Source organism: Tetranychus urticae, chromosome 3 (assembly GCF_039701765.1).
Source record: "Tetranychus urticae isolate SD_2017Ah chromosome 3, NJAU_TeUrti_SD_1.0, whole genome shotgun sequence".
Classification (NCBI taxonomy): Eukaryota; Metazoa; Arthropoda; class Arachnida; order Trombidiformes; family Tetranychidae; genus Tetranychus; species Tetranychus urticae.
In genome coordinates, this window is record NC_142960.1 from 4,194,796 (window position 1) to 4,213,491 (window position 18,696).

Below are 18,696 nucleotides of genomic sequence, written 5' to 3' on the forward strand. Positions count from 1 at the left end.
AAAATGTTTGTAAACAAACTCAAACTCTCTTAAACTCACTGGTAAGTACACTTGAAGACCCAAACGAAGCAATTTTTTCTCAGTCGGCATCTATTGATAATTGACTTTCCGAGACAAAGTTCACAACCAAAAATCACTGATTGGTTGAAAATTAAAGCTCAATAGATGGAGATTTTGAAACTTGCTTTAACTTGCCTCATTAGGTACCTTATAAATCAATCATAATTCGTTAAAAAGTTGGGTTTATTTAAAGTAATTATTTAGTTTGGGTTTATTTCTTGTGAGTGACTACGAGCAATAAGCTGGTTAGAAGCTGGCGTGTAAGTGGCAATGAAAGTGTTAATTGATTGGCTTAAATAGTCGGGTACAGCATCGACTTGCTGATACAAATGACTTGAGTCTTTTTATTATGGCAATTTAAAGACTGCAGTAAAATGGCAGCAAATTTGAAACATTTAAATACATTGAAGGATTATATTACCTTTTAAAATCCTTTGCTCTTCTGTTTTGGCTCTTAAAGCTTTTGGCTATTTTGTGCTTAGCTTAGCTGTTCTGGATCTCTTGTTGGTCAATCGAAGGTACAACGAAGCCGTAAACATATTCCTTGTTCACTAAATGAACTGTTTCTTTGTTTCTTTTGAGTTTAGTATATTAAATAATATGATAAGTTATTCATTCATGAAAGTTTAACAATTCCTTGTTGAATTTAAATTCGTGCTTTAACTATGGATCCATTGCAAACTGATGACCAACTTACAATAGTGAATCGATCAATGACACATATTATTAGTAAAAAAATAATTCGTAAAGTGCCTTACTTTGAAAGGATGTTAAGCCATGATGTGTTGGAATCAAAGGAAAACAAAGTTGAACTGGATTTCGATGAAAAAGCTTTCAAATCATTTTTAAATTGGATTAGATTCGATAGTGCCATAATTGATATGAAATACGTTATAACACTTTGCAACATAAGTGATTATTTTGGAATGAATTACTTGATTCAAGAATGCACTGAATATTTTCGCAAAAGGTTTTCGATTGAACATCTTGCAACTGTTATACCTCAAGTCACTGAAACTTCCATATTGATCAATTTTGATACTCTCAATGCTTTCATCTGTCGCCATTTCTTGAAGATAGCAAACACCGCTGTTTGGTTAAGTTATCCTGTTGAAACAATAGAGTACATTTGTGCTTTGGATTTGATGATTTATTCAGAATATCAAGTCTTCCAGGCGATCGCAAGATGGGTTCATTTCAATGATTATTCTAGAAAATATCATCTTGAAAAATTGTTAAGATCAGTTCGATGGTGTCATTTAAAAGAGAAAGATTTATCTGAGATAAAGGAAAATGAACTGTTCAAATTATCAGGTTTTGAGCCAAAATCTTGCTTACCTTCCAAACATAATTGTGATTGTTTCTTTAACAGAGTTAAGCAAAATTGTTTCATTATTATTGAAAAATTGAATGGTACAGATTTGCGAATCACAGTACTTGGCAATAATTTTCTGTTCCTGTTTAATCGAGTTATAAAATTGGACGAATCAATATCACCGAATCTGCTTCACGATGAACATATTTCTGATATTTTGTACCATTCTGGAAGGAAAGCAATTCGAATTGATTGGAATCGAAATGAATATCGCTTTTTCAATGAGAAAGATTTCAGATCTTATCTATTTAGCACCAGTAGATTGCTTGCGAATCACTCGTAAGTTATTAATTCTTAAGTCAACACTCATTGAACTTACAGCAATGAACCATTTATTACTGTTGAAATCAATCTTGAAATGCGCTATAACTCTTTTTTCGCATTCGTATTTTTAGATACTTTTCTGTGCTCGAATAAATAATCTTAAATTTTTATTTTTATATTTTAGGATAAAATATTGTTGGAAACCTTCTGGATTCCGGCCTATCTACAGATACACAATACGCGACACAACTGATGCAAGACTTATTTATACCCATGGTCATGATGAGGAATTTGAGTTTTGGTTAACGAAAATAATGCAATCTGGTGATGAAATCATGAGGAATTCTAGACTTCATGATACGCTGATAAAACTTCGTGTAACTGTGCTTTCCAGTAATATCTTCATTCTGACAAATAAGCTTGAGTTTGGCATGTTCAATATTCGCCACAAACATTTCAAGAAGATTGAGCTTCCAAAATTGGATGATGGATATGAATTTGAATACGAAAGCTTGTTTTTAACTTCAAGTGTAGATCATGCTGATCGAGTTTTTTTGATCGATCAATCCACGGAAAAAGCCTTTTGTTTAAATATTACTAATCAAGAATGGAGTTTAATCGGTGGTTTGTTTATTGATCCTTATCCAACAGCTAATTCTGGCCGAAGTTGTGGTTATAGTTTAAGGGAATCTAATAAGTTGATCACATTGACCCCAGCTTTTCTACCGCTAGACATCATCAGTAATTGCTCGAACCATAACCTCAACTCTGTTCGATAAAGATATCGAAAGTCTGAAAATTTACTGTATTAAATTATGCCAAAATAAATTCAATTGTTGATTCAAATATCGTTTTTGTTTTGACGTGATATTAAAAAGCCCCGAGATATCGAAAAAAAATGGTAAAATTTATTGATTACATCAACATAGAGTTCACGAAAAATGGGATTATTCAATGTCAGAAATTGAAATTAAATAAAGAGAATAAAATTTCTTGATTTAGGAAATTGAAACAATTGTTTCAGATTGAAAATATTGAATTTCATCGATATTGTCTTCTACAAGAACTTTAGTTGCACCCTGTAGAGTCTTTAAGTCTGTGAATAGGAAATCTTTCCCTATGCGCAATGGACTGTTTTTGTTTTGCTATGGTTTGATCTAACATTTTTTGCGCATCTTTCTTAATACCCTGTAATGAAATATCTTAAACTTACTAATGTGTTACAATGTATCTGATACAAAGTATCAATTACTCTTTTGATGATCTTAGTGAACTCCAGATATAGATCATCTGTTAAATTTAATCTCTAGTGGCTGATTGTGTAGTTATTTATTTCGTGTGAATTATTGTTTTGTGCTTAATATGGATTTACATAATTATTGTGTATTAGAAACTGATGACCAACTTACGATAGTTAATCGATCCACAGAACATCGTATTAGTAAAAAATTGCTTCATAAAATACCTTATTTTGGAAGTATGTTGAGCCATGATGTGTTGGAATCAAAGGAAAATAGAGTTGAACTTGATTTCGATGAAAAGACTTTCAAAATAATTCTGGATTGGATTGAACTTGATTTTATGTACATTGATATGGATCACGTAATAAATCTGTGTACCATGGCTGACTATTTTGGGATGAACGATGACTTATTAAAGGATTGTTCCAACTATTTCCATAAAAAATTTTCATTTGAATTTCTACCGACCATTATTCCTCAAGTGACTTCGACTTCTAAATTAGTCAATTCGAGTGTTCTGGATGCTTTCATCTGTCGCCATTTCCTTAAAATTGTCCAAACAACTCGTTGGTCTCTTTTTCCCTTCGAAACAATTGATTACATTTGTAAGCTGGACCTGATGATTTATTCAGAATATCAAGTTTTCGATGCGATCATAAAATGGGTAGATTACCTTGCTGATTATAGAAAGTCACATCTTAAAGCATTGCTAAATTCAGTCCGATGGTGTCATATGAAATATCAACATTTAATTAAAGTAAAGGAAAATGAGCTCATCAAATCTGAAGGTTTTGAACCGCATTTCTGCTATCTCGATAATGCTGTATGTTGCTGCTGCTATCGAACTAAACAAGAGTATTTTATTGCTATTGAAGAGTTAGAGGGTACAGATTTGCGAATCAAAGTACTTGACAGTAATTTCCTGCCATTAGTTAATCAGGTTGTTCAATTAGACGCTTCAATGTTGATGAATGTTCTTCATGATGAACATATTTCGGATATTCCATTCGATTCTGGAAGGAGATTGATTCGCCTCGATTGGAAGCAGAATAAATATCGTTTGCTTGATTATAAAGCATATGTATCGCACCATTTTGAGGTTGCAAGATGCACTTGCAAAATATATGTTAAGTAAGTACAAAGTATTTCATTTTATTGTTTCTCATGATCATACGATCTTTCGTAATATGTAGTTTCTGTAGTAGTTTCTTGACGGTTCTAAACTCAACATTTCAACCGTCGCTAAATTTATTCTATTTGATTCTTTTATAATTATTTCATCTTTTCCTTTTTTACATTTTAGAACGGAGTATCAAGGTACAAAGAATTACAACAGCAGCTGCCAACGTATTTACGGAAGTTCACTTCTCGAAGCTAATGGAAAGTTTATTTTATTTCGCATCGTCGACGGACCTGTTTCTTGTTGGTCGGATCCAAAAACTGAAGACATTAATCCTAAACTGTTTGGCTATGAAAACAATTTCATTTCGACTATTTTGGACAAAAATATTTACATAATGACTAAAAATTTTGATTTCATGACATTCAAAATGGATCAAGAGGGAGAGCTTAAAATTATTCCGCTTAAAAAAATAGCCGAACAATTGAGCTTCGATGATTTAATACTGACTTCCAGCCAAGTTAAAAATGAAGTTTTTTTGGTCGATAAGTCCACAAAAAACATCTTTAAATTTAGCCATTTCCACAAAGTATGGGTTCTAATGGGTCTTCTGGTTAATTATAACAGTAAGAAAACTGTTGGACAAAAGGCGCCTAGTAAGTTTCTAACATTCACCACAGCTTTTTTATCGATAGACGCTATCAGACCCTGCTTAAAACGTAAACTTGCTTCGATGAATTAATAAAATTCATCATGCAACTTATTTTGAGTATTGAACTGCCTTAATTGTATTGACAACCCTGTTGAGCACTTGAAAGATGATAATAAAATTTGATTGTATTTTCCATAATCTTTGATTCCTTCAAAAATTCAAATCTGATCAAAATGATTATGCATTAATGATGACCTAAAATATTAGTATTTATGCAAAGACTGACAAATGAATTTAACTTGAGAATTTCTATTCATCCCATCAGCATTCAGGCAATATTGAAAATGTGTTAACATCAGTCATAATCAAACGCACATTCCAATACACTGAGAAATTATTTCTTGAAGCTCATCTTTTAATGAGAACTGAATTCGCTGAAAAGATGCGTTGTAAGGTATATTCGCAATTAACGATAACGTCTATGCGTGGACGACACTTAAGCTGATGTTTTAAAGTATTTAATGTTGAAATTAGATTGACTATTTTCAGTTTTAGTTTGTTTCATTTCATCAGCATTTGTATTTGATTTACCACTTTTGATAACATAGAAGATACGATTTGATAGACCAGAATTAATGAATCACTCGTAATTCATACTGCTGATTTTGATAAAAAATCATTGATTTAGTAGAAGATTGATTCAAGTTATCCCTTTTGTGTACTTTTATAGCAAAATTTTTGATACTTTATATTTAACCCTAATTCTTTCGACTTTCACACATTGGTGTTACCGTGAGTTGAGAGCGAACCGCGTCGTAATGATGTTATTTTTCAGCATAATTGCATAGCGAAAAAAGAAACTGTAAGCCAATTAGCAGTTAACTTTCTTTATTTTCCTTGTTAACTATTGTTGACTGCGTTTCTTGAAAACTAATCTTTAGTCTAATTCACAAAGCTTGTTAATAAAAAGTTGTTAGTCTTTGAAAATCAACTTGGAAACATTTGAAACAAGATTCATAGACTTTATGACTTTGTTAATTAGAAAAATGGTTTCTTGTTTGCTCAAGAAAACTTATTCTTTAGTTTAATGTACTGAAGTTGCAGAGCAATGTTTCCATCTAGTCATAAAGTTTCGTCTTATGAAAAACAGTAATTACTTTAATCATTCAATTCAGTTTTAAACACAAAACTCTATGAGTTCAGTTTCTTTTAATTATGACACATTATCCTCTTTCAGTGTTTGCATTTGAGTTGATCGTAGAAGAGTCTTCATTAGCTGCAAAGCGCTAGCTTTTAATACCGCCAGATATTTTCACTCTCAACATCTAACTGGTTACTAAAAGTAACCAAGCCACCTTTAATGTAGAGTTTGACGGTTACTCAATAAATGAAATTATCGCTATTTTTTGTGGTTTTATTATTTATAGTTTTTGTTATCGATATCATTTTTAAATAAATTTTTCTAAGAAAAGTCGTGAAAACACTGAGAAAAGTGTCCAGCTTTATACATCTTAATCTGCGGCCGAAAATTATTTATCTTTATCGATATATTTTGCACCAAAATATCGATAATATCGATATAGCTATTGCATAAGTTAGAGAAAAATTTAACGCATTCTAAAAAGAATAAATTGCTTAATAGGTTTTTAACTGTACAGCTATTCATTTCAATTTTATTTTATTTTGATTTTAGATCTGTGCCACAACTATGGATTCATTAAAAACTGATAATCAACTACTGATAGTTAATCGTTCAGTAGAATATCGTATCAGTAAAGAACTGATTCGTAAAATTCCCTATTTTGAAAAGATGTTCCCCCATGGCTTGAAGGAATCCAAGGAAAACAACGTTGTATTGGATTTTGATGAAAAGACTTTCAAAATAATTCTCGATTGGATTGAAATGGGCTCTATGTACATCAAGATGGACCACGTAATCAATCTGTGCACCATGGTGGACTATTTTGGGATGAACGATAATTTGATATCGGATTGTTTCACCTATTTCCATAAAAATTTTTCAATTGAACATCTTGGCACTGTTATGAGTCAAGTGACTTCAACATCTAAGTTGGTCAATTCGCGCGCTCTGGATGCTTTTATTTGTCGTCATTTCCTGAAGATCGTCAACACGTCTTTTTGGTTGAAATGTCACAGTGCAACAGTGTTGAAAATTTGTCGGCTCAACCTGATGATTTCTTCAGAGTACCAAGTTTTCGAAGCAATCATAAAATGGCTCCGTTACAAGTTTGAGTCTAGAAAGTATTATTTTAAACAATTGTTATTAAATATCCGATGGTGTAATATGGACCCTGGACATTTATCTGATTTAAAAGAAAATGATTTAGTAAAATCTGCAGATTTAGTGGTGCTAACTTGCTCTCTTGATGAAGGCTGTGGTTGAAACTACGATCGAACTAAGCAGAATTATTTTATTACCATTGAAGAGTTGAACACTAAGAATTTACGAATCAAAGTCCTTGACAGTAATTTTTTCCCGCTGGTTAATCAAGTCTTCAAATGGGATAATTCATTGCCTTTATTTTCCCTTCCTGATGAACATGTATCTGATGTTGTATTTGATTCTGGGAGGAAAATGATCCGAATTGATTGGAAACAAGAGAAATGTCGTTTGCTTAATTATGTAGAATATGTAACTTATTGTTATAAACGTGATAATCACATCATCAAAAAGCATAAAATGTAAGTATAAGATTCTATAGTTTAATGGTTTTCTAACCGCACAACCTATTGTAAGCGTCACCCATGTCATGATCTTCATTAACACCTTAGTATTAATATAATTCTTGGCTTGATATAATTTTAACATGTATCTAAACATGTTTAAGCTGAATAGTAGAAGAATGTCCATTCCAACGCCTTCTAATACAGAAAAATCGGTTGAGTGAAATCTCAACAAGTTGAGTCTATCAAAGCTATCAGTTTATATGTTTTGAGACCTCATCAGCAAACAACGACGATTGTTGCTTTACTCATTCATTTTTATCGTCAAAATAATTAATTCAAAATTTGCTATTATTTAACTATTTTAGGACCAAACATCAAGTGGCAAAGGTTTCTGGAAAATTCGTTGCTATTACCGGAAGTTTACTCCTTGAAGCTAATGGAAAGTTAATTTTGCTTCGCATATCTAATGAATTTGTTGAATGCTGGTCGGATCCAAAAGCTGAAAACATCAACTCTATAGCCTATTCTTTTAAAGATAATTTTATTGCTACTATTTTAGACAAAAATATGTATATACTGACTGAGGCTTTGGATTTCATGACATTCAAAATTGATCAAGATGGAGAGCTCAAAATTATTAAACTTAAACGATTAAAAGAACAGTTAGATTTCGATGATTTATTTCTAACTTCAGGCCAGGCCCATGATAAAGTTTTTTTGGTTGACAAGTCAACAGGAAACGTCTATTGTTTCAATATCACAACTCAACGATGGAGCCAAATTGGTCTACTGGTAAATTATAACTGCTGTAAAACTGATCGCAAAAAGAAGTCTAGTAAGCTGTTAACATTTACCTCAGCTTTTTTATCAATAGACGCTATCAGACCTTGTTTAAAGCGTAAACTTAATTCATCAAATTAACTATTCTTAAATAATTCATTATTTATTCATTAAACCGACTAAATTGTATTTACTATCCTTTAAAAAGATGAAAACATAATAAAATCATATTCTATTATCTCTTATTCGGTGTTTAATTTGTCATTCAATTCTATTACATTATTTGCAGTTATAAAATTGTGCATCAGCGTAATGAATTCAAGAGAAACTGATTACCAACTTACAATAGTGAATGGATCAGTGGAACATCGTATTGGTAAAAGACTAATTCGCAAGATTCCTTATTTTTGAAAAGATTCGTCATGATTTAAAGGAATCAAAGGAAAAAAAAGTTAAACTGAATTTTGATGAAAATGCGTTTAAGATTGTCCTCGATTGCGAAATAGATTTGAGAAGAGTGTCAGTTAACTGAAAAGCGATAGCTTTTAATACCGCCAGATATTTTCATTCTCAACATCTAACTGGTTACTAAAAGTAGCCAAGCCACCTTTAAATTAGAGTTTGTTTATAACTCAATAAATAAAATTATCACAATTATTGTTTATTGTTTATTTTTTTATCATTGTTTTAATAAAATTTGCTAAGACGAGCCTTAAATACATTCAGAAAGTGCCAAGCTTTATTAATCTGTTACCGGCAATTATTTATAATTATCGATATATTTTACATCCGAATATCGATAATATCGATATAGCCATTACATAAGCTTAGCTTGTTAAGCTGAAGGGAAGCTATTTGAAACTTATTCTAAAAAGAATAAATTGTTCAATAAGTTGTTAACTGTACACAGTTATTCATTTCAATTTAATTTGTTTTTGATTTTAAATCTGTGCCACAACTATGGATTCATTAGAAACTGATAATGAACTACTAATAGTTAATTGCTCAAAAGAATACCGTATCAGTAAAGGACTGATTCGTAAAATTCCCTATTTTGAAAAGATGTTGCGCCATGATGTGTTGGAATCACAGGAAAACAAAGTTGTATTGAATTTTGATGAAAAGACTTTCAAAATAATTCTCGATTGGATTGAACTGGATTTTATGTATATCAAGATGGACCACGTAATCAATCTGTGCACCATGGCTGACTATTTTGGGATGAATGATGATTTGATAAAGGATTGTTTCACCTATTTCCATAAAAATTTTACATCTGAACATATTGGCACTGTTTTAAGTCAAGTCACTTCAACATCCAAATTAATCAATTCGTTCGCTCTGGATGCTTTCATTTGTCGCCATTTTCTGAAGATTGTCAACACACCTTTTTGGTTGAAATTTAACAGTGTCACAGTGTTGTACATTTGTCAGCTCAACCTGATGATTTCTTCAGAGTACCAAGTTTTCGAAGCAATCATAAAATGGCTCCGTAACAGCTTTGAGTCTAGAAAGTGTTATTTCAAACCATTGTTGGAAAATATCCGATGGTGTAATATGGACCCTGATCATTTTGTTGATGTCTTAAAAAATGATCTCGTCAAATCTGAAGATTTGATAAAATTTGTGGGGGAAATTTGCGATTATGAAGAAAATTGTGATTGCAACTGCGACCGAACTAAGCAAAATTATTTTATTACAATTGAAGAGTTGAACACTGCGGATTTACGAATCAAAGTCCTTGACAGTAATTTTATCCCGTTGGTTAATCAAGTCTTCAAATTAGATGATTCACTGTCTTTAGGTGTCCTTCCTGATGAACATGTATCTGATGTAGTATTTGATTCTGGTAGGAAAATGATTCGAATTGATTGGAAGCAAAAGAAATGTCGTTTGCTTGGTTATGCAAAATATGTATCTTATTGTAGAAAAATTGATAGGCGCATCAAAAAGAATAAAATGTAAGTATAATTTTCATGTTAATAGCGTTTTCTAACCACACAAGCCATTGTAAGCGTCACTCATGTCATGATCTTCATTAACACCTTAGCATAATGCTTGACTTGATAAAATTTCAACATGTATCTAAACATGTTTAAGTTGAATAGTAGAAGAAAGTCCATTACAATGCCTTCTAATACAGAAAAAGCGGTTGCATGAAATTTTATCAAATTGAATCTATCAAAGCTATGAGTCTATATGTTTTGAGGCCTCATCAGCAAACAACGACGATTGTCGCGTTACTCATTCCTTTTCATAATCAAAATAATTATTTCAAAATTTTCCATTATTTAACCATCGCAGGACTCAATATCAGGCAACTGTATCTGACGATTTCGAGTATACTACAGGCACTTCAGTCTTTGAAGCTAATGGCAAGTTAATACATCTTTGCATAGATGAGGGATTGGTTGATTGTTGGTCGGATAAAGCAGCTGAAAATATCGACTCTGCCCCCGATCACTATGAAGATGATTTTATTGCTACTATTTTGGACAAAAATATTTACATACTGACTGACAATTTGGAGTTCAGAACATTCGAAATCGACCAAGAGGAAGAGTTTGAAATTATTGAACTTAACAAATTAAAAAAACAATTGAACTTCCAGGATTTATTTCTAACTTCAGGCCAAGCCGATGATAAAGTATTTTTGGTTGATAATTCCACAAGAAATGTCTTTTGCTTCAATATCAAAACTCAACGATGGAGCCAAATTGGTCTACTGATTAATTATAACTGCAGTAAAACTGATGGCAAAAAGAAGTCTAGTAAGCTGTTAACATTTACCTCAGCTTTTTTATCAATAGACGCTATCAGACCTTGTTTAAAACGAAAACTTAATTAATCGAATCAACTATTAAGTAATTCATTATATATTCATTAAACCGACCAAATTGTATTTACGATTCTATTTAGCAGATAAAAGACAATAAAATCATAGTCTATTTTTTATTCAATGTTGATATTGTCATTCAATTCTATTACAAAGCTTTGTTTGTGGTCAACAAAAATTTTGTTAATATTTTAATTGTTAGGCATAACAATTGATAGTAAACTAAATTACTTACATCAAATTATAGTAACTATTTGCGAGTTCTTAATTAATCTTGTTCTTGAAACTCCATCTTGTGATTTTCTAATGATGATAGAGTGATCTTGGTTGATAAGTCCACAAAAGATGTCTTTTGTCTAATATCAACTCTCAAAAATGGTGTTTAATGAGTCAAGTTATCCTGTTGAAACAATAGAGTACATTTGTGCTTTGGATTTGATGATTTATTCAGAATATCGAGGCGATCGCAAGGCGAATTTTATGCAAGACCAGCTCATTCAAATTGTTAATTTTTAGCTTGGCTTGAACCAGCTCAAGCTACAAGCCGATTAAATTTTCGCTTATGGCTGAATTTGTCAGGAATTATTCAAAAAACAATTTCATAATTTTTCAAGGTCTGAAAAAAAACTGTTGTCATAAAGCTCTTGTTGAAAATTTTTCTGGCTCAAGCTGGGTCGAGAGAACCGATTCGAGTCATTTAATTACAACTTAGCTTGGCTTTTTTCCTAAACGGCTCGCTTCTGACTCAAGTTGGCTGGCTTCTAATTACAATTTTGTTTCTTATTCGAAAAATTCTTTTATTTGACAATTTCTTGTTGAATTACAAATATAATTGAACTCTGCAAGAATAACATTTAACAAGAGTCTTTTTTAATAAGATTGTGTTTTATTTCAACTGTGTTTGAAGATAATTATTTGCAGTTACAATAAAATTGCGTATCAAGTATGGATTCAAGAGAAACTGATTACCAACTTACAATAGTGAATCGATCTGTGGAACATCGTATTGGTAAAAGACTAATTCGTGAAATACCTTATTTTGAAAAGATACGTCATGATTTGAAAGGATCAAAGGAAAACAAAATTGAACTGGATTTCGATGAACAGACTTTGGTATCGTTTCTGCATTGGATTGAACTTGGCTATATCTTCATGGAGATGAAAAATATAATGCATATGTGCAACATAGCTGATTATTTTGGACTAAAAAGTGTTAAAAATAACATTGAAATTTACTTTCATAATAACTTTAAAATTGAACATCTTCCAATTGTTTTACCTCAAGTGACTACAACATCTAAACTGATCAATTCTGGTGCTTTAAATGCCTTCTTATGTCGTCATTATTCAAAAATAACAAACACATCTGTTTGGTTGGATTATCCCGTTGAAATAATCAAATACATATGTAATTTGGAAGTGATGATACATTCAGAAATCCAAGTTTTTGAGGCAATTCTTAGATGGGTGAATCACAATCCTGAGTCTAGAAAGTCTTACCTTGATGCATTGTTAAATCATGTCCGATGGTGCCATTTGGAAGCTACGGATTTGGCTTTAATTGAGGAAAATGAATTTTTTAAGTCTTCAGGCTTCAAACCAATAATTTGCTCCGCAAGAAAGCGCAATTGTGATTGTGGCCTCAACCGAACTGATCGAAATTATTTCATTATGATTGAGAAATTGGGTGATGAAGTCTTGCGAATAAAGGTACTTGACAATAATCTTCTTCCGCTGTTCAATCGCATAATGAAACCTGACTCATCATTGCCTTCACATATCTTACCAGATCAACATATTTCTGATATATCTTTTCATTTCGGAAACCAGATTATTCGAGTTGATTGGAATCGGAATAAATACAAGTATCTTTCGGCACAACACGATTCTTATTTCCAAAGAATCTTTAAATATATTTTTGAAAAAGACGGGTGAGTAAGCTTAATCTCAATAGTGGTTAGACGATTTCTCATTATTTTTTTTATTTTTCTCCTTTTTCCCCTAATATTCCAAAAACTGTTTCCAATTAGGCATCACATCGAAAATTATTGCGATTGGAATAGATTTCTTGAAGCCAATGAAAGATGTATTTTGATTAATTTTTGTTCCCAATTGGCGCGGTATTGGCCTAAACACACTGCCGAAGATACTGAGATTTTCTCAGATAAAAACCACGCTATCCTCGCAACTGTTCTGAATAATAATATTTACCTGTTGACTAAAAAACTTGAATTTATTCAGTCTGACATCTATTTCCAAAAACATGTGACTTTATATAAATATAGCAATAGACCAAAGACCGGATCCATAGACTACTCTGATCATTTCATTCTTACTTCCAAGCAATCTAATGATGATAGAGTTATTTTGATTGATACGCATACAAAAGATGCTCGCTGTTTCAATGTCAGCACTAGAGAATGGAGTTCAATAAATCATATAATTTATCCTGACTCTAATGAACAGCAGGAATCATGTAGTCTGTTAACTTTCACCTCAGCATTTATATCGATGGACATCATAAGACTGTTCGCCTCATTAAAGGTTTGATATGATACAAGTCGCTGGATTACTGAAGTGCGGAATTCATTATTTATATCATAATTATATCAATTGAAAACTTTTACTAAATTTTTCCCTCCATCAAATTCATCTCTTACTTATGAATAAAACAATTCATATTCCAATAGGGATTGTGATGATCCATAAATAAAAAAAATTCGATAAAATTGTTTCTGCATTACTCAATTTAATTTAACAAAAACAGTAAAGATTCGGCACGCGGGCGTTTTGTATACCCTTGCAATGTGTATAAATAAAGTGTACCAGTAAAGTACCAGATAATATCATTAGATTATTTAGCGATCCCTTAACTGTCATATACGGGGTGTTAAGAAAGTTCGTGTGAGGGGAAAAAATAATTTCCCTGCGCATTATACATTTTTTGATGTTAAGATTAGGAAGCTGCTATTTCGCCCCTCACACGAACTTTCTTAACACCCTGTACGAAGGTTTGGTGGAAATTATCAAGACGTTATTAATCAAATTGAATATTCTGGCAAATTTCAACTCGAATTATGCTCTTAAAGCTTGAATAAGGCAATTTGTAAGCTCCTCTGGTAATTAATTTAAATTTTGTTACAGAGACCTGCCAGTAATTTAGACTAAATTTTTCAATGGTCCCTATTGAAGAAGGAAAAAATTTTGTTTTGATTTCACCGAAATTAATTTCGAGTTTTTAGCTATAATTAACTCAATTTAATTTTCCTTCTTAAATTATCGATCTAAAAATTGCGGAATCAGCTTAAAGCAAAATTTTAGGTTAAATTTGCTCGATTAAGGAAAATTGAAAATCATGAATTATGTTGCTCGACGAATAGCTATTTCAAGTGAGTCTAAATTACTGGCAGGTCTCTGTTCAGTTACCTTAAGCTATTCATACATGGATTAAGCTTTCTTTTATTAATTAATTATTTCTTTAATAATTTTATTTGTGCATCAATTATGGATACATTTAAAGTTGAGAACCAATTAACAATTGTGAATCGATCAACAGAACGTCGTATTAGTAAAAATTTGATTCGTAAAATACCTTATTTTGAAATGATGTTGAGCCATGATTTATTGGAGTCAAGAGAAAACAAAGTTGAACTGGATTTTGATGAACAAGCTTTGCAATCGATTCTCAATTGGATTGAATTTGGTGATATCTCCATCTCGATGGATTATGTAATTAATCTGTGTAACCTAGTCGATTATTTTGTATTTTGTAACCTAGTCGATTGTGTAACTTACTTTCATGATAAGTTTACCATTGAGTATCTTCCCGTTGTTTTATCTCAAGTGACTTCCTCATCTAAGTTGATCAATTCTGATGTTCTTAATGCTTTCATCTGTCGTTATTTTTCGAAAATAGCAAACTCAACTGTTTGGTTAAATTATCCTCTTGAAACAATTGAGTACATTTGTATGCTTGAACTGATGGTGCATTCAGAGATGCAAGTTTTCGATGCAATCATGAGATGGACCAATTTCAAGTTTGATTCTAGAAAATGTTACCTCGCAAGATTGTTAAAGCTGGTCCGATGGCACCATATGGAAGATAAAGACTTATCAAAAATCCAGAAAAATGAGCTGTTTGAATCCAATCCAAAGTATTATTCAGATGACAAAGGAAATTGTGACCGTAACTGCAATCGGACTGAACAGGAATATTTTGTTATGATTGAAGAATATAGATCGAAAATTACTTATATTCGTATCATAGTACTTGCCAATAATTTTCAGCCGCTGCTTAATCGAATGCTCAAATTGGATGAATCGCTACCTGAACACATTATACACGATGAACATATTTCTGATATACATTATGTGCTGTCTGATTCAGGAAATATAATCATTCGAATTGATTGGAAACATAATAAATATCGTTGGCTTGATTTCTCGGCCTACTCTAATAAACTTCTTAAATGTATTTCAATAGATTCGACTGAGTAAGTAATTGATTTCCTAAATTGTAATTTTCCACTATTCTCAATTTTCATATTCAAATGATCAATAATGATGAATATCAATTTATGAAATTTGTTAACGTCTTTCTCTTTTTACTTAAATATTAACTTTAAATATTTTTGCTTTGTATTTCAGCGGAGAGAGCTTCATGGTAAAAGTGCCATTCAATCAAAACTTCAAATATAGACGTACACTTCTAGAAGCTAAAGACGAGTTTATTCTGGTCAGTAAAGACGAACATTCATTCCGTTATTGGTCCAAACCAACTGCTGATAAAGTCAAGAATTCCGATCCTATTTCTGGATATTCTTACATTGCTCACAAGGAAACTGTTTTGGATAACAAAATTTATGTGTTAACAACAGATCTTGAATTTATCCAACTCGACATTGATCGAAATTGTGAGTTTAAGATGATTGGGCTGCAGATATTCAATGAAGGATTGCGTTTTAGGAATTTACAATTAACATCAAAGCAAGCTAATGATGATCGGGTCATTTTGATTGATGAAACTCAAAAGAAATTCTATTGTTTCAATGTCAACACTCAACAATGGAGTTCAATTGGACAAATAATAGAAGCGCAATCCTGCAATTTTCCTGGTGACCGAAAGAGAACAAAGCTGGAAAGTTTCACCTCAGCTTTCTTACCAGTTGACATCATCGACTTAGCTTAAAACGTAAATTAAACTCAAGCGTTCGCTTTCATGTGGAATAACCATTCATATGAAGATTCATTCACGTTCAATTGCTAAAACATACTGATTGCCTCAAATGGCTGGTTTACAGCTTCTCTACTCTTTGGTCTCAGCCCTTTCTGAAAAATTTTCATTGAAAACAGTGTTTAATCAAGTCGTCTTTTACTCTCTTCTTGTTAGTTTAGTGCATAAGTTTTATTTTTTGCCCCGAATTCAAATTGTGTGTCAAATATGGGTTCATTAGAAACTGATGACCAACTTATAATAGCAAAACAGAACACCATATTAGTAAAAAACTAATTCGTAAAGTGCCTTATTTTGAAAAGCTGTTGAGCCACGATCTATTGGAATCAAAGGAAAACAAAGTTAACCTGGATTTCGACGAAAAAGCTTGATGAAAGGTTGGATGATAAAATTTCGAGTAGCTGTGCTGTCCGATAATATCTTCATCCTGACAAATAAGCTTGAGTTTGGCAAGTTCAATGGTTGCCACAAACATTTCAAGAAGATTGAGCTTCCAAAATTGGATAATGGATATGAATTTAAATACGAAAGTTTGTTTTTATCTGCAAGTGTGAGTCATACTGACCAAGTTTTTTTTGATCGATGAATCCTCGAAAAAAGCCTTTTGTTTCAATATTACTAATCAAGAATGGAGTTTAATTGGTCATTTGATATTTGCGGTGTTAATGATGACAAGTCGAATCAAATTTATAGTCGAGACGAATCTAATTACTTGATCACTTTGACTCCAGATTTTCTACCGGAAGACATGATCAATACTTGCTCGAATCAAAACCTTGACTCAATTCATCAATGATTTTTTGACAAAATTATCCTGAATTGATTATTGTCCACAACAAAACAATGATAAGCACATTAAAAATAAACCAGTTCAAATTTAAAACTTGATTAACGATCAAACTAATAAAACTTATTTGTTTATTTCCATTTTATTATTTTATTCAAAGTGAATACAAATGACGGCCATTTAATGTTAAGAATGTACATAAATACGAAGATTATCGTAAGATCTGGTTTTCTGTTCGTCTAGTTTATTGATAACTAACTACTTACTAGTATTTACTGAATTTACAAGTTGAATATATAATCCATATCCATATACATGTATGTATAAATACAGTATATAAAGTCAAAACTAACAAAACTTGTCAAAATTTTTGTTTTAAAATTGTGGCTAAATTGCAAGGATACTATTCAGGGTGATGGTTATTGTTGAAGTACAACAGAGTAATCCATTCTCTAGTTTTATACCTTTTAGTCTTCTACACTTTATGACAAATGCGAATTTTATCATATTGAGAATAATTAGCTTGAATGAATTTCAATGGTGTAAATAACCAAGCTAAGAGAGAGAACAGAAATAATGACAATTGAATACTTCCTCTAGAACTATTATTAGAGATATTAAGACAAGTTTAAGGTTTATTTTCCTTTCAATCGAGTCATTGAAGATTGATTCCTTGAAATTTCCATAATTCTTTATTTTTTTGAACATTTTAGTTCAATTCTGATACTCTTAATGCTTTAATCTGCTGCCATTTCTTGAAATTGACCAACTCAACTTTTTGGAGGGAATATCCAGTTGAAACAATAGAGTATCATAACGGTTAATATTGGTTCAAACCGATAATTTCAACTCTACCTTTACTCAATTTACTTGTAAACTTGTAGAATCCTTTTGGTTAATTTAACAAGTAAATGATTCAGACGATGAGCCAGTCAAAAGAAGTTAAGTGAAGTAAAATAAAAGCGCTCACTGATTGGCTAAAATGGCTGGCTCCGGTTTCATCAAAATTTCAGTTTGTACTGGATATTGGATAAGTTAGTCATGTTAGTGTACCATTTAAAGTCACCAACTAAAACTGTCCGCAAGTTTCTTAAACCCTTTCTTCACCTCACAAGTCTTGTCAGTTCCTCTTTTAATAAAGCTATTTGAAACTTCACTAAATGAAATTGAAAAAATCCTCCTAAACTAATTCTTCAGTATCTAGCTAATTGTTCCGTTAAGTTATTTATACATTTCACCATTGAATTGTATACGTGTGTTTAATATGGATACATTAAAAAATGATGATAAACTTACAGTTGTTAATAAATCATCGCAATATCTTATCAACAAAAAACTAATTCGTAAAGTGCCTTATTTTGAAAAGATGTTGAGTCATGATTCATTGGAATCAACGGAAAGTAAAGTTGAACTGGATTTTGACGAAAAAGCGTTGAAATTAATCCTCCATCGGATTGAACACGGCTATATCTTCATCGAGATGGACTGTGTCATAAATTTGTGCACAATTGCTGACTATTTTGGGCTGGATAATCATTTGATAAATGAATGTTTAACTCATTTCCATGATAATTTTTCAATTGAGTATCTTCCAGTTATTATACCTCAAGTGACTTCAACATCTAATTTGATAAATTCTGGTACTCTTAATGCTTTCATT

General features: G+C 31.7%; 6 protein-coding genes across 6 annotated transcripts; all 6 read left to right on the forward strand.

Annotated features, from left to right (window-relative positions):
- Positions 1-595: 595 nt before the first annotated feature.
- LOC112539949 (uncharacterized) lies at positions 596-2,545 on the forward strand. Its single transcript, XM_025162782.2, has 2 exons — positions 596-1,714; positions 1,884-2,545. Exons 1-2 carry the CDS (start codon positions 726-728, stop codon positions 2,476-2,478), a joined length of 1,584 nt encoding a protein of 527 aa, XP_025018550.2. The 5' UTR covers positions 596-725; the 3' UTR covers positions 2,479-2,545.
- Positions 2,546-2,965: 420 nt separating this feature from the next.
- Positions 2,966-4,910, forward strand: LOC107370912 (uncharacterized). Its single transcript, XM_015938868.3, has 2 exons — positions 2,966-4,071; positions 4,244-4,910. The coding sequence occupies exons 1-2, from the start codon at positions 3,062-3,064 to the stop codon at positions 4,800-4,802; spliced, it is 1,569 nt and encodes a 522-aa protein (XP_015794354.2). The 5' UTR covers positions 2,966-3,061; the 3' UTR covers positions 4,803-4,910.
- Positions 4,911-6,354: 1,444 nt separating this feature from the next.
- LOC107370948 (uncharacterized) lies at positions 6,355-8,425 on the forward strand. Its single transcript, XM_015938905.3, has 2 exons — positions 6,355-7,415; positions 7,766-8,425. Exons 1-2 carry the CDS (start codon positions 7,309-7,311, stop codon positions 8,319-8,321), a joined length of 663 nt encoding a protein of 220 aa, XP_015794391.2. The 5' UTR covers positions 6,355-7,308; the 3' UTR covers positions 8,322-8,425.
- Positions 8,426-8,661: 236 nt separating this feature from the next.
- Positions 8,662-11,140, forward strand: LOC107370942 (uncharacterized). The gene is made up of 2 exons (XM_015938899.3): positions 8,662-10,141; positions 10,485-11,140. Exons 1-2 carry the CDS (start codon positions 9,141-9,143, stop codon positions 11,026-11,028), a joined length of 1,545 nt encoding a protein of 514 aa, XP_015794385.2. The 5' UTR covers positions 8,662-9,140; the 3' UTR covers positions 11,029-11,140.
- A 613-nt stretch (positions 11,141-11,753) lies between these two features.
- Positions 11,754-13,745, forward strand: LOC107370825 (uncharacterized). Its single transcript, XM_015938779.3, has 2 exons — positions 11,754-12,947; positions 13,047-13,745. The coding sequence occupies exons 1-2, from the start codon at positions 11,962-11,964 to the stop codon at positions 13,564-13,566; spliced, it is 1,506 nt and encodes a 501-aa protein (XP_015794265.2). The 5' UTR covers positions 11,754-11,961; the 3' UTR covers positions 13,567-13,745.
- A 457-nt stretch (positions 13,746-14,202) lies between these two features.
- Positions 14,203-17,174, forward strand: LOC107371885 (uncharacterized). Its single transcript, XM_015940036.3, has 2 exons — positions 14,203-15,509; positions 15,664-17,174. The coding sequence occupies exons 1-2, from the start codon at positions 14,521-14,523 to the stop codon at positions 16,202-16,204; spliced, it is 1,530 nt and encodes a 509-aa protein (XP_015795522.2). The 5' UTR covers positions 14,203-14,520; the 3' UTR covers positions 16,205-17,174.
- Positions 17,175-18,696: the final 1,522 nt, after the last annotated feature.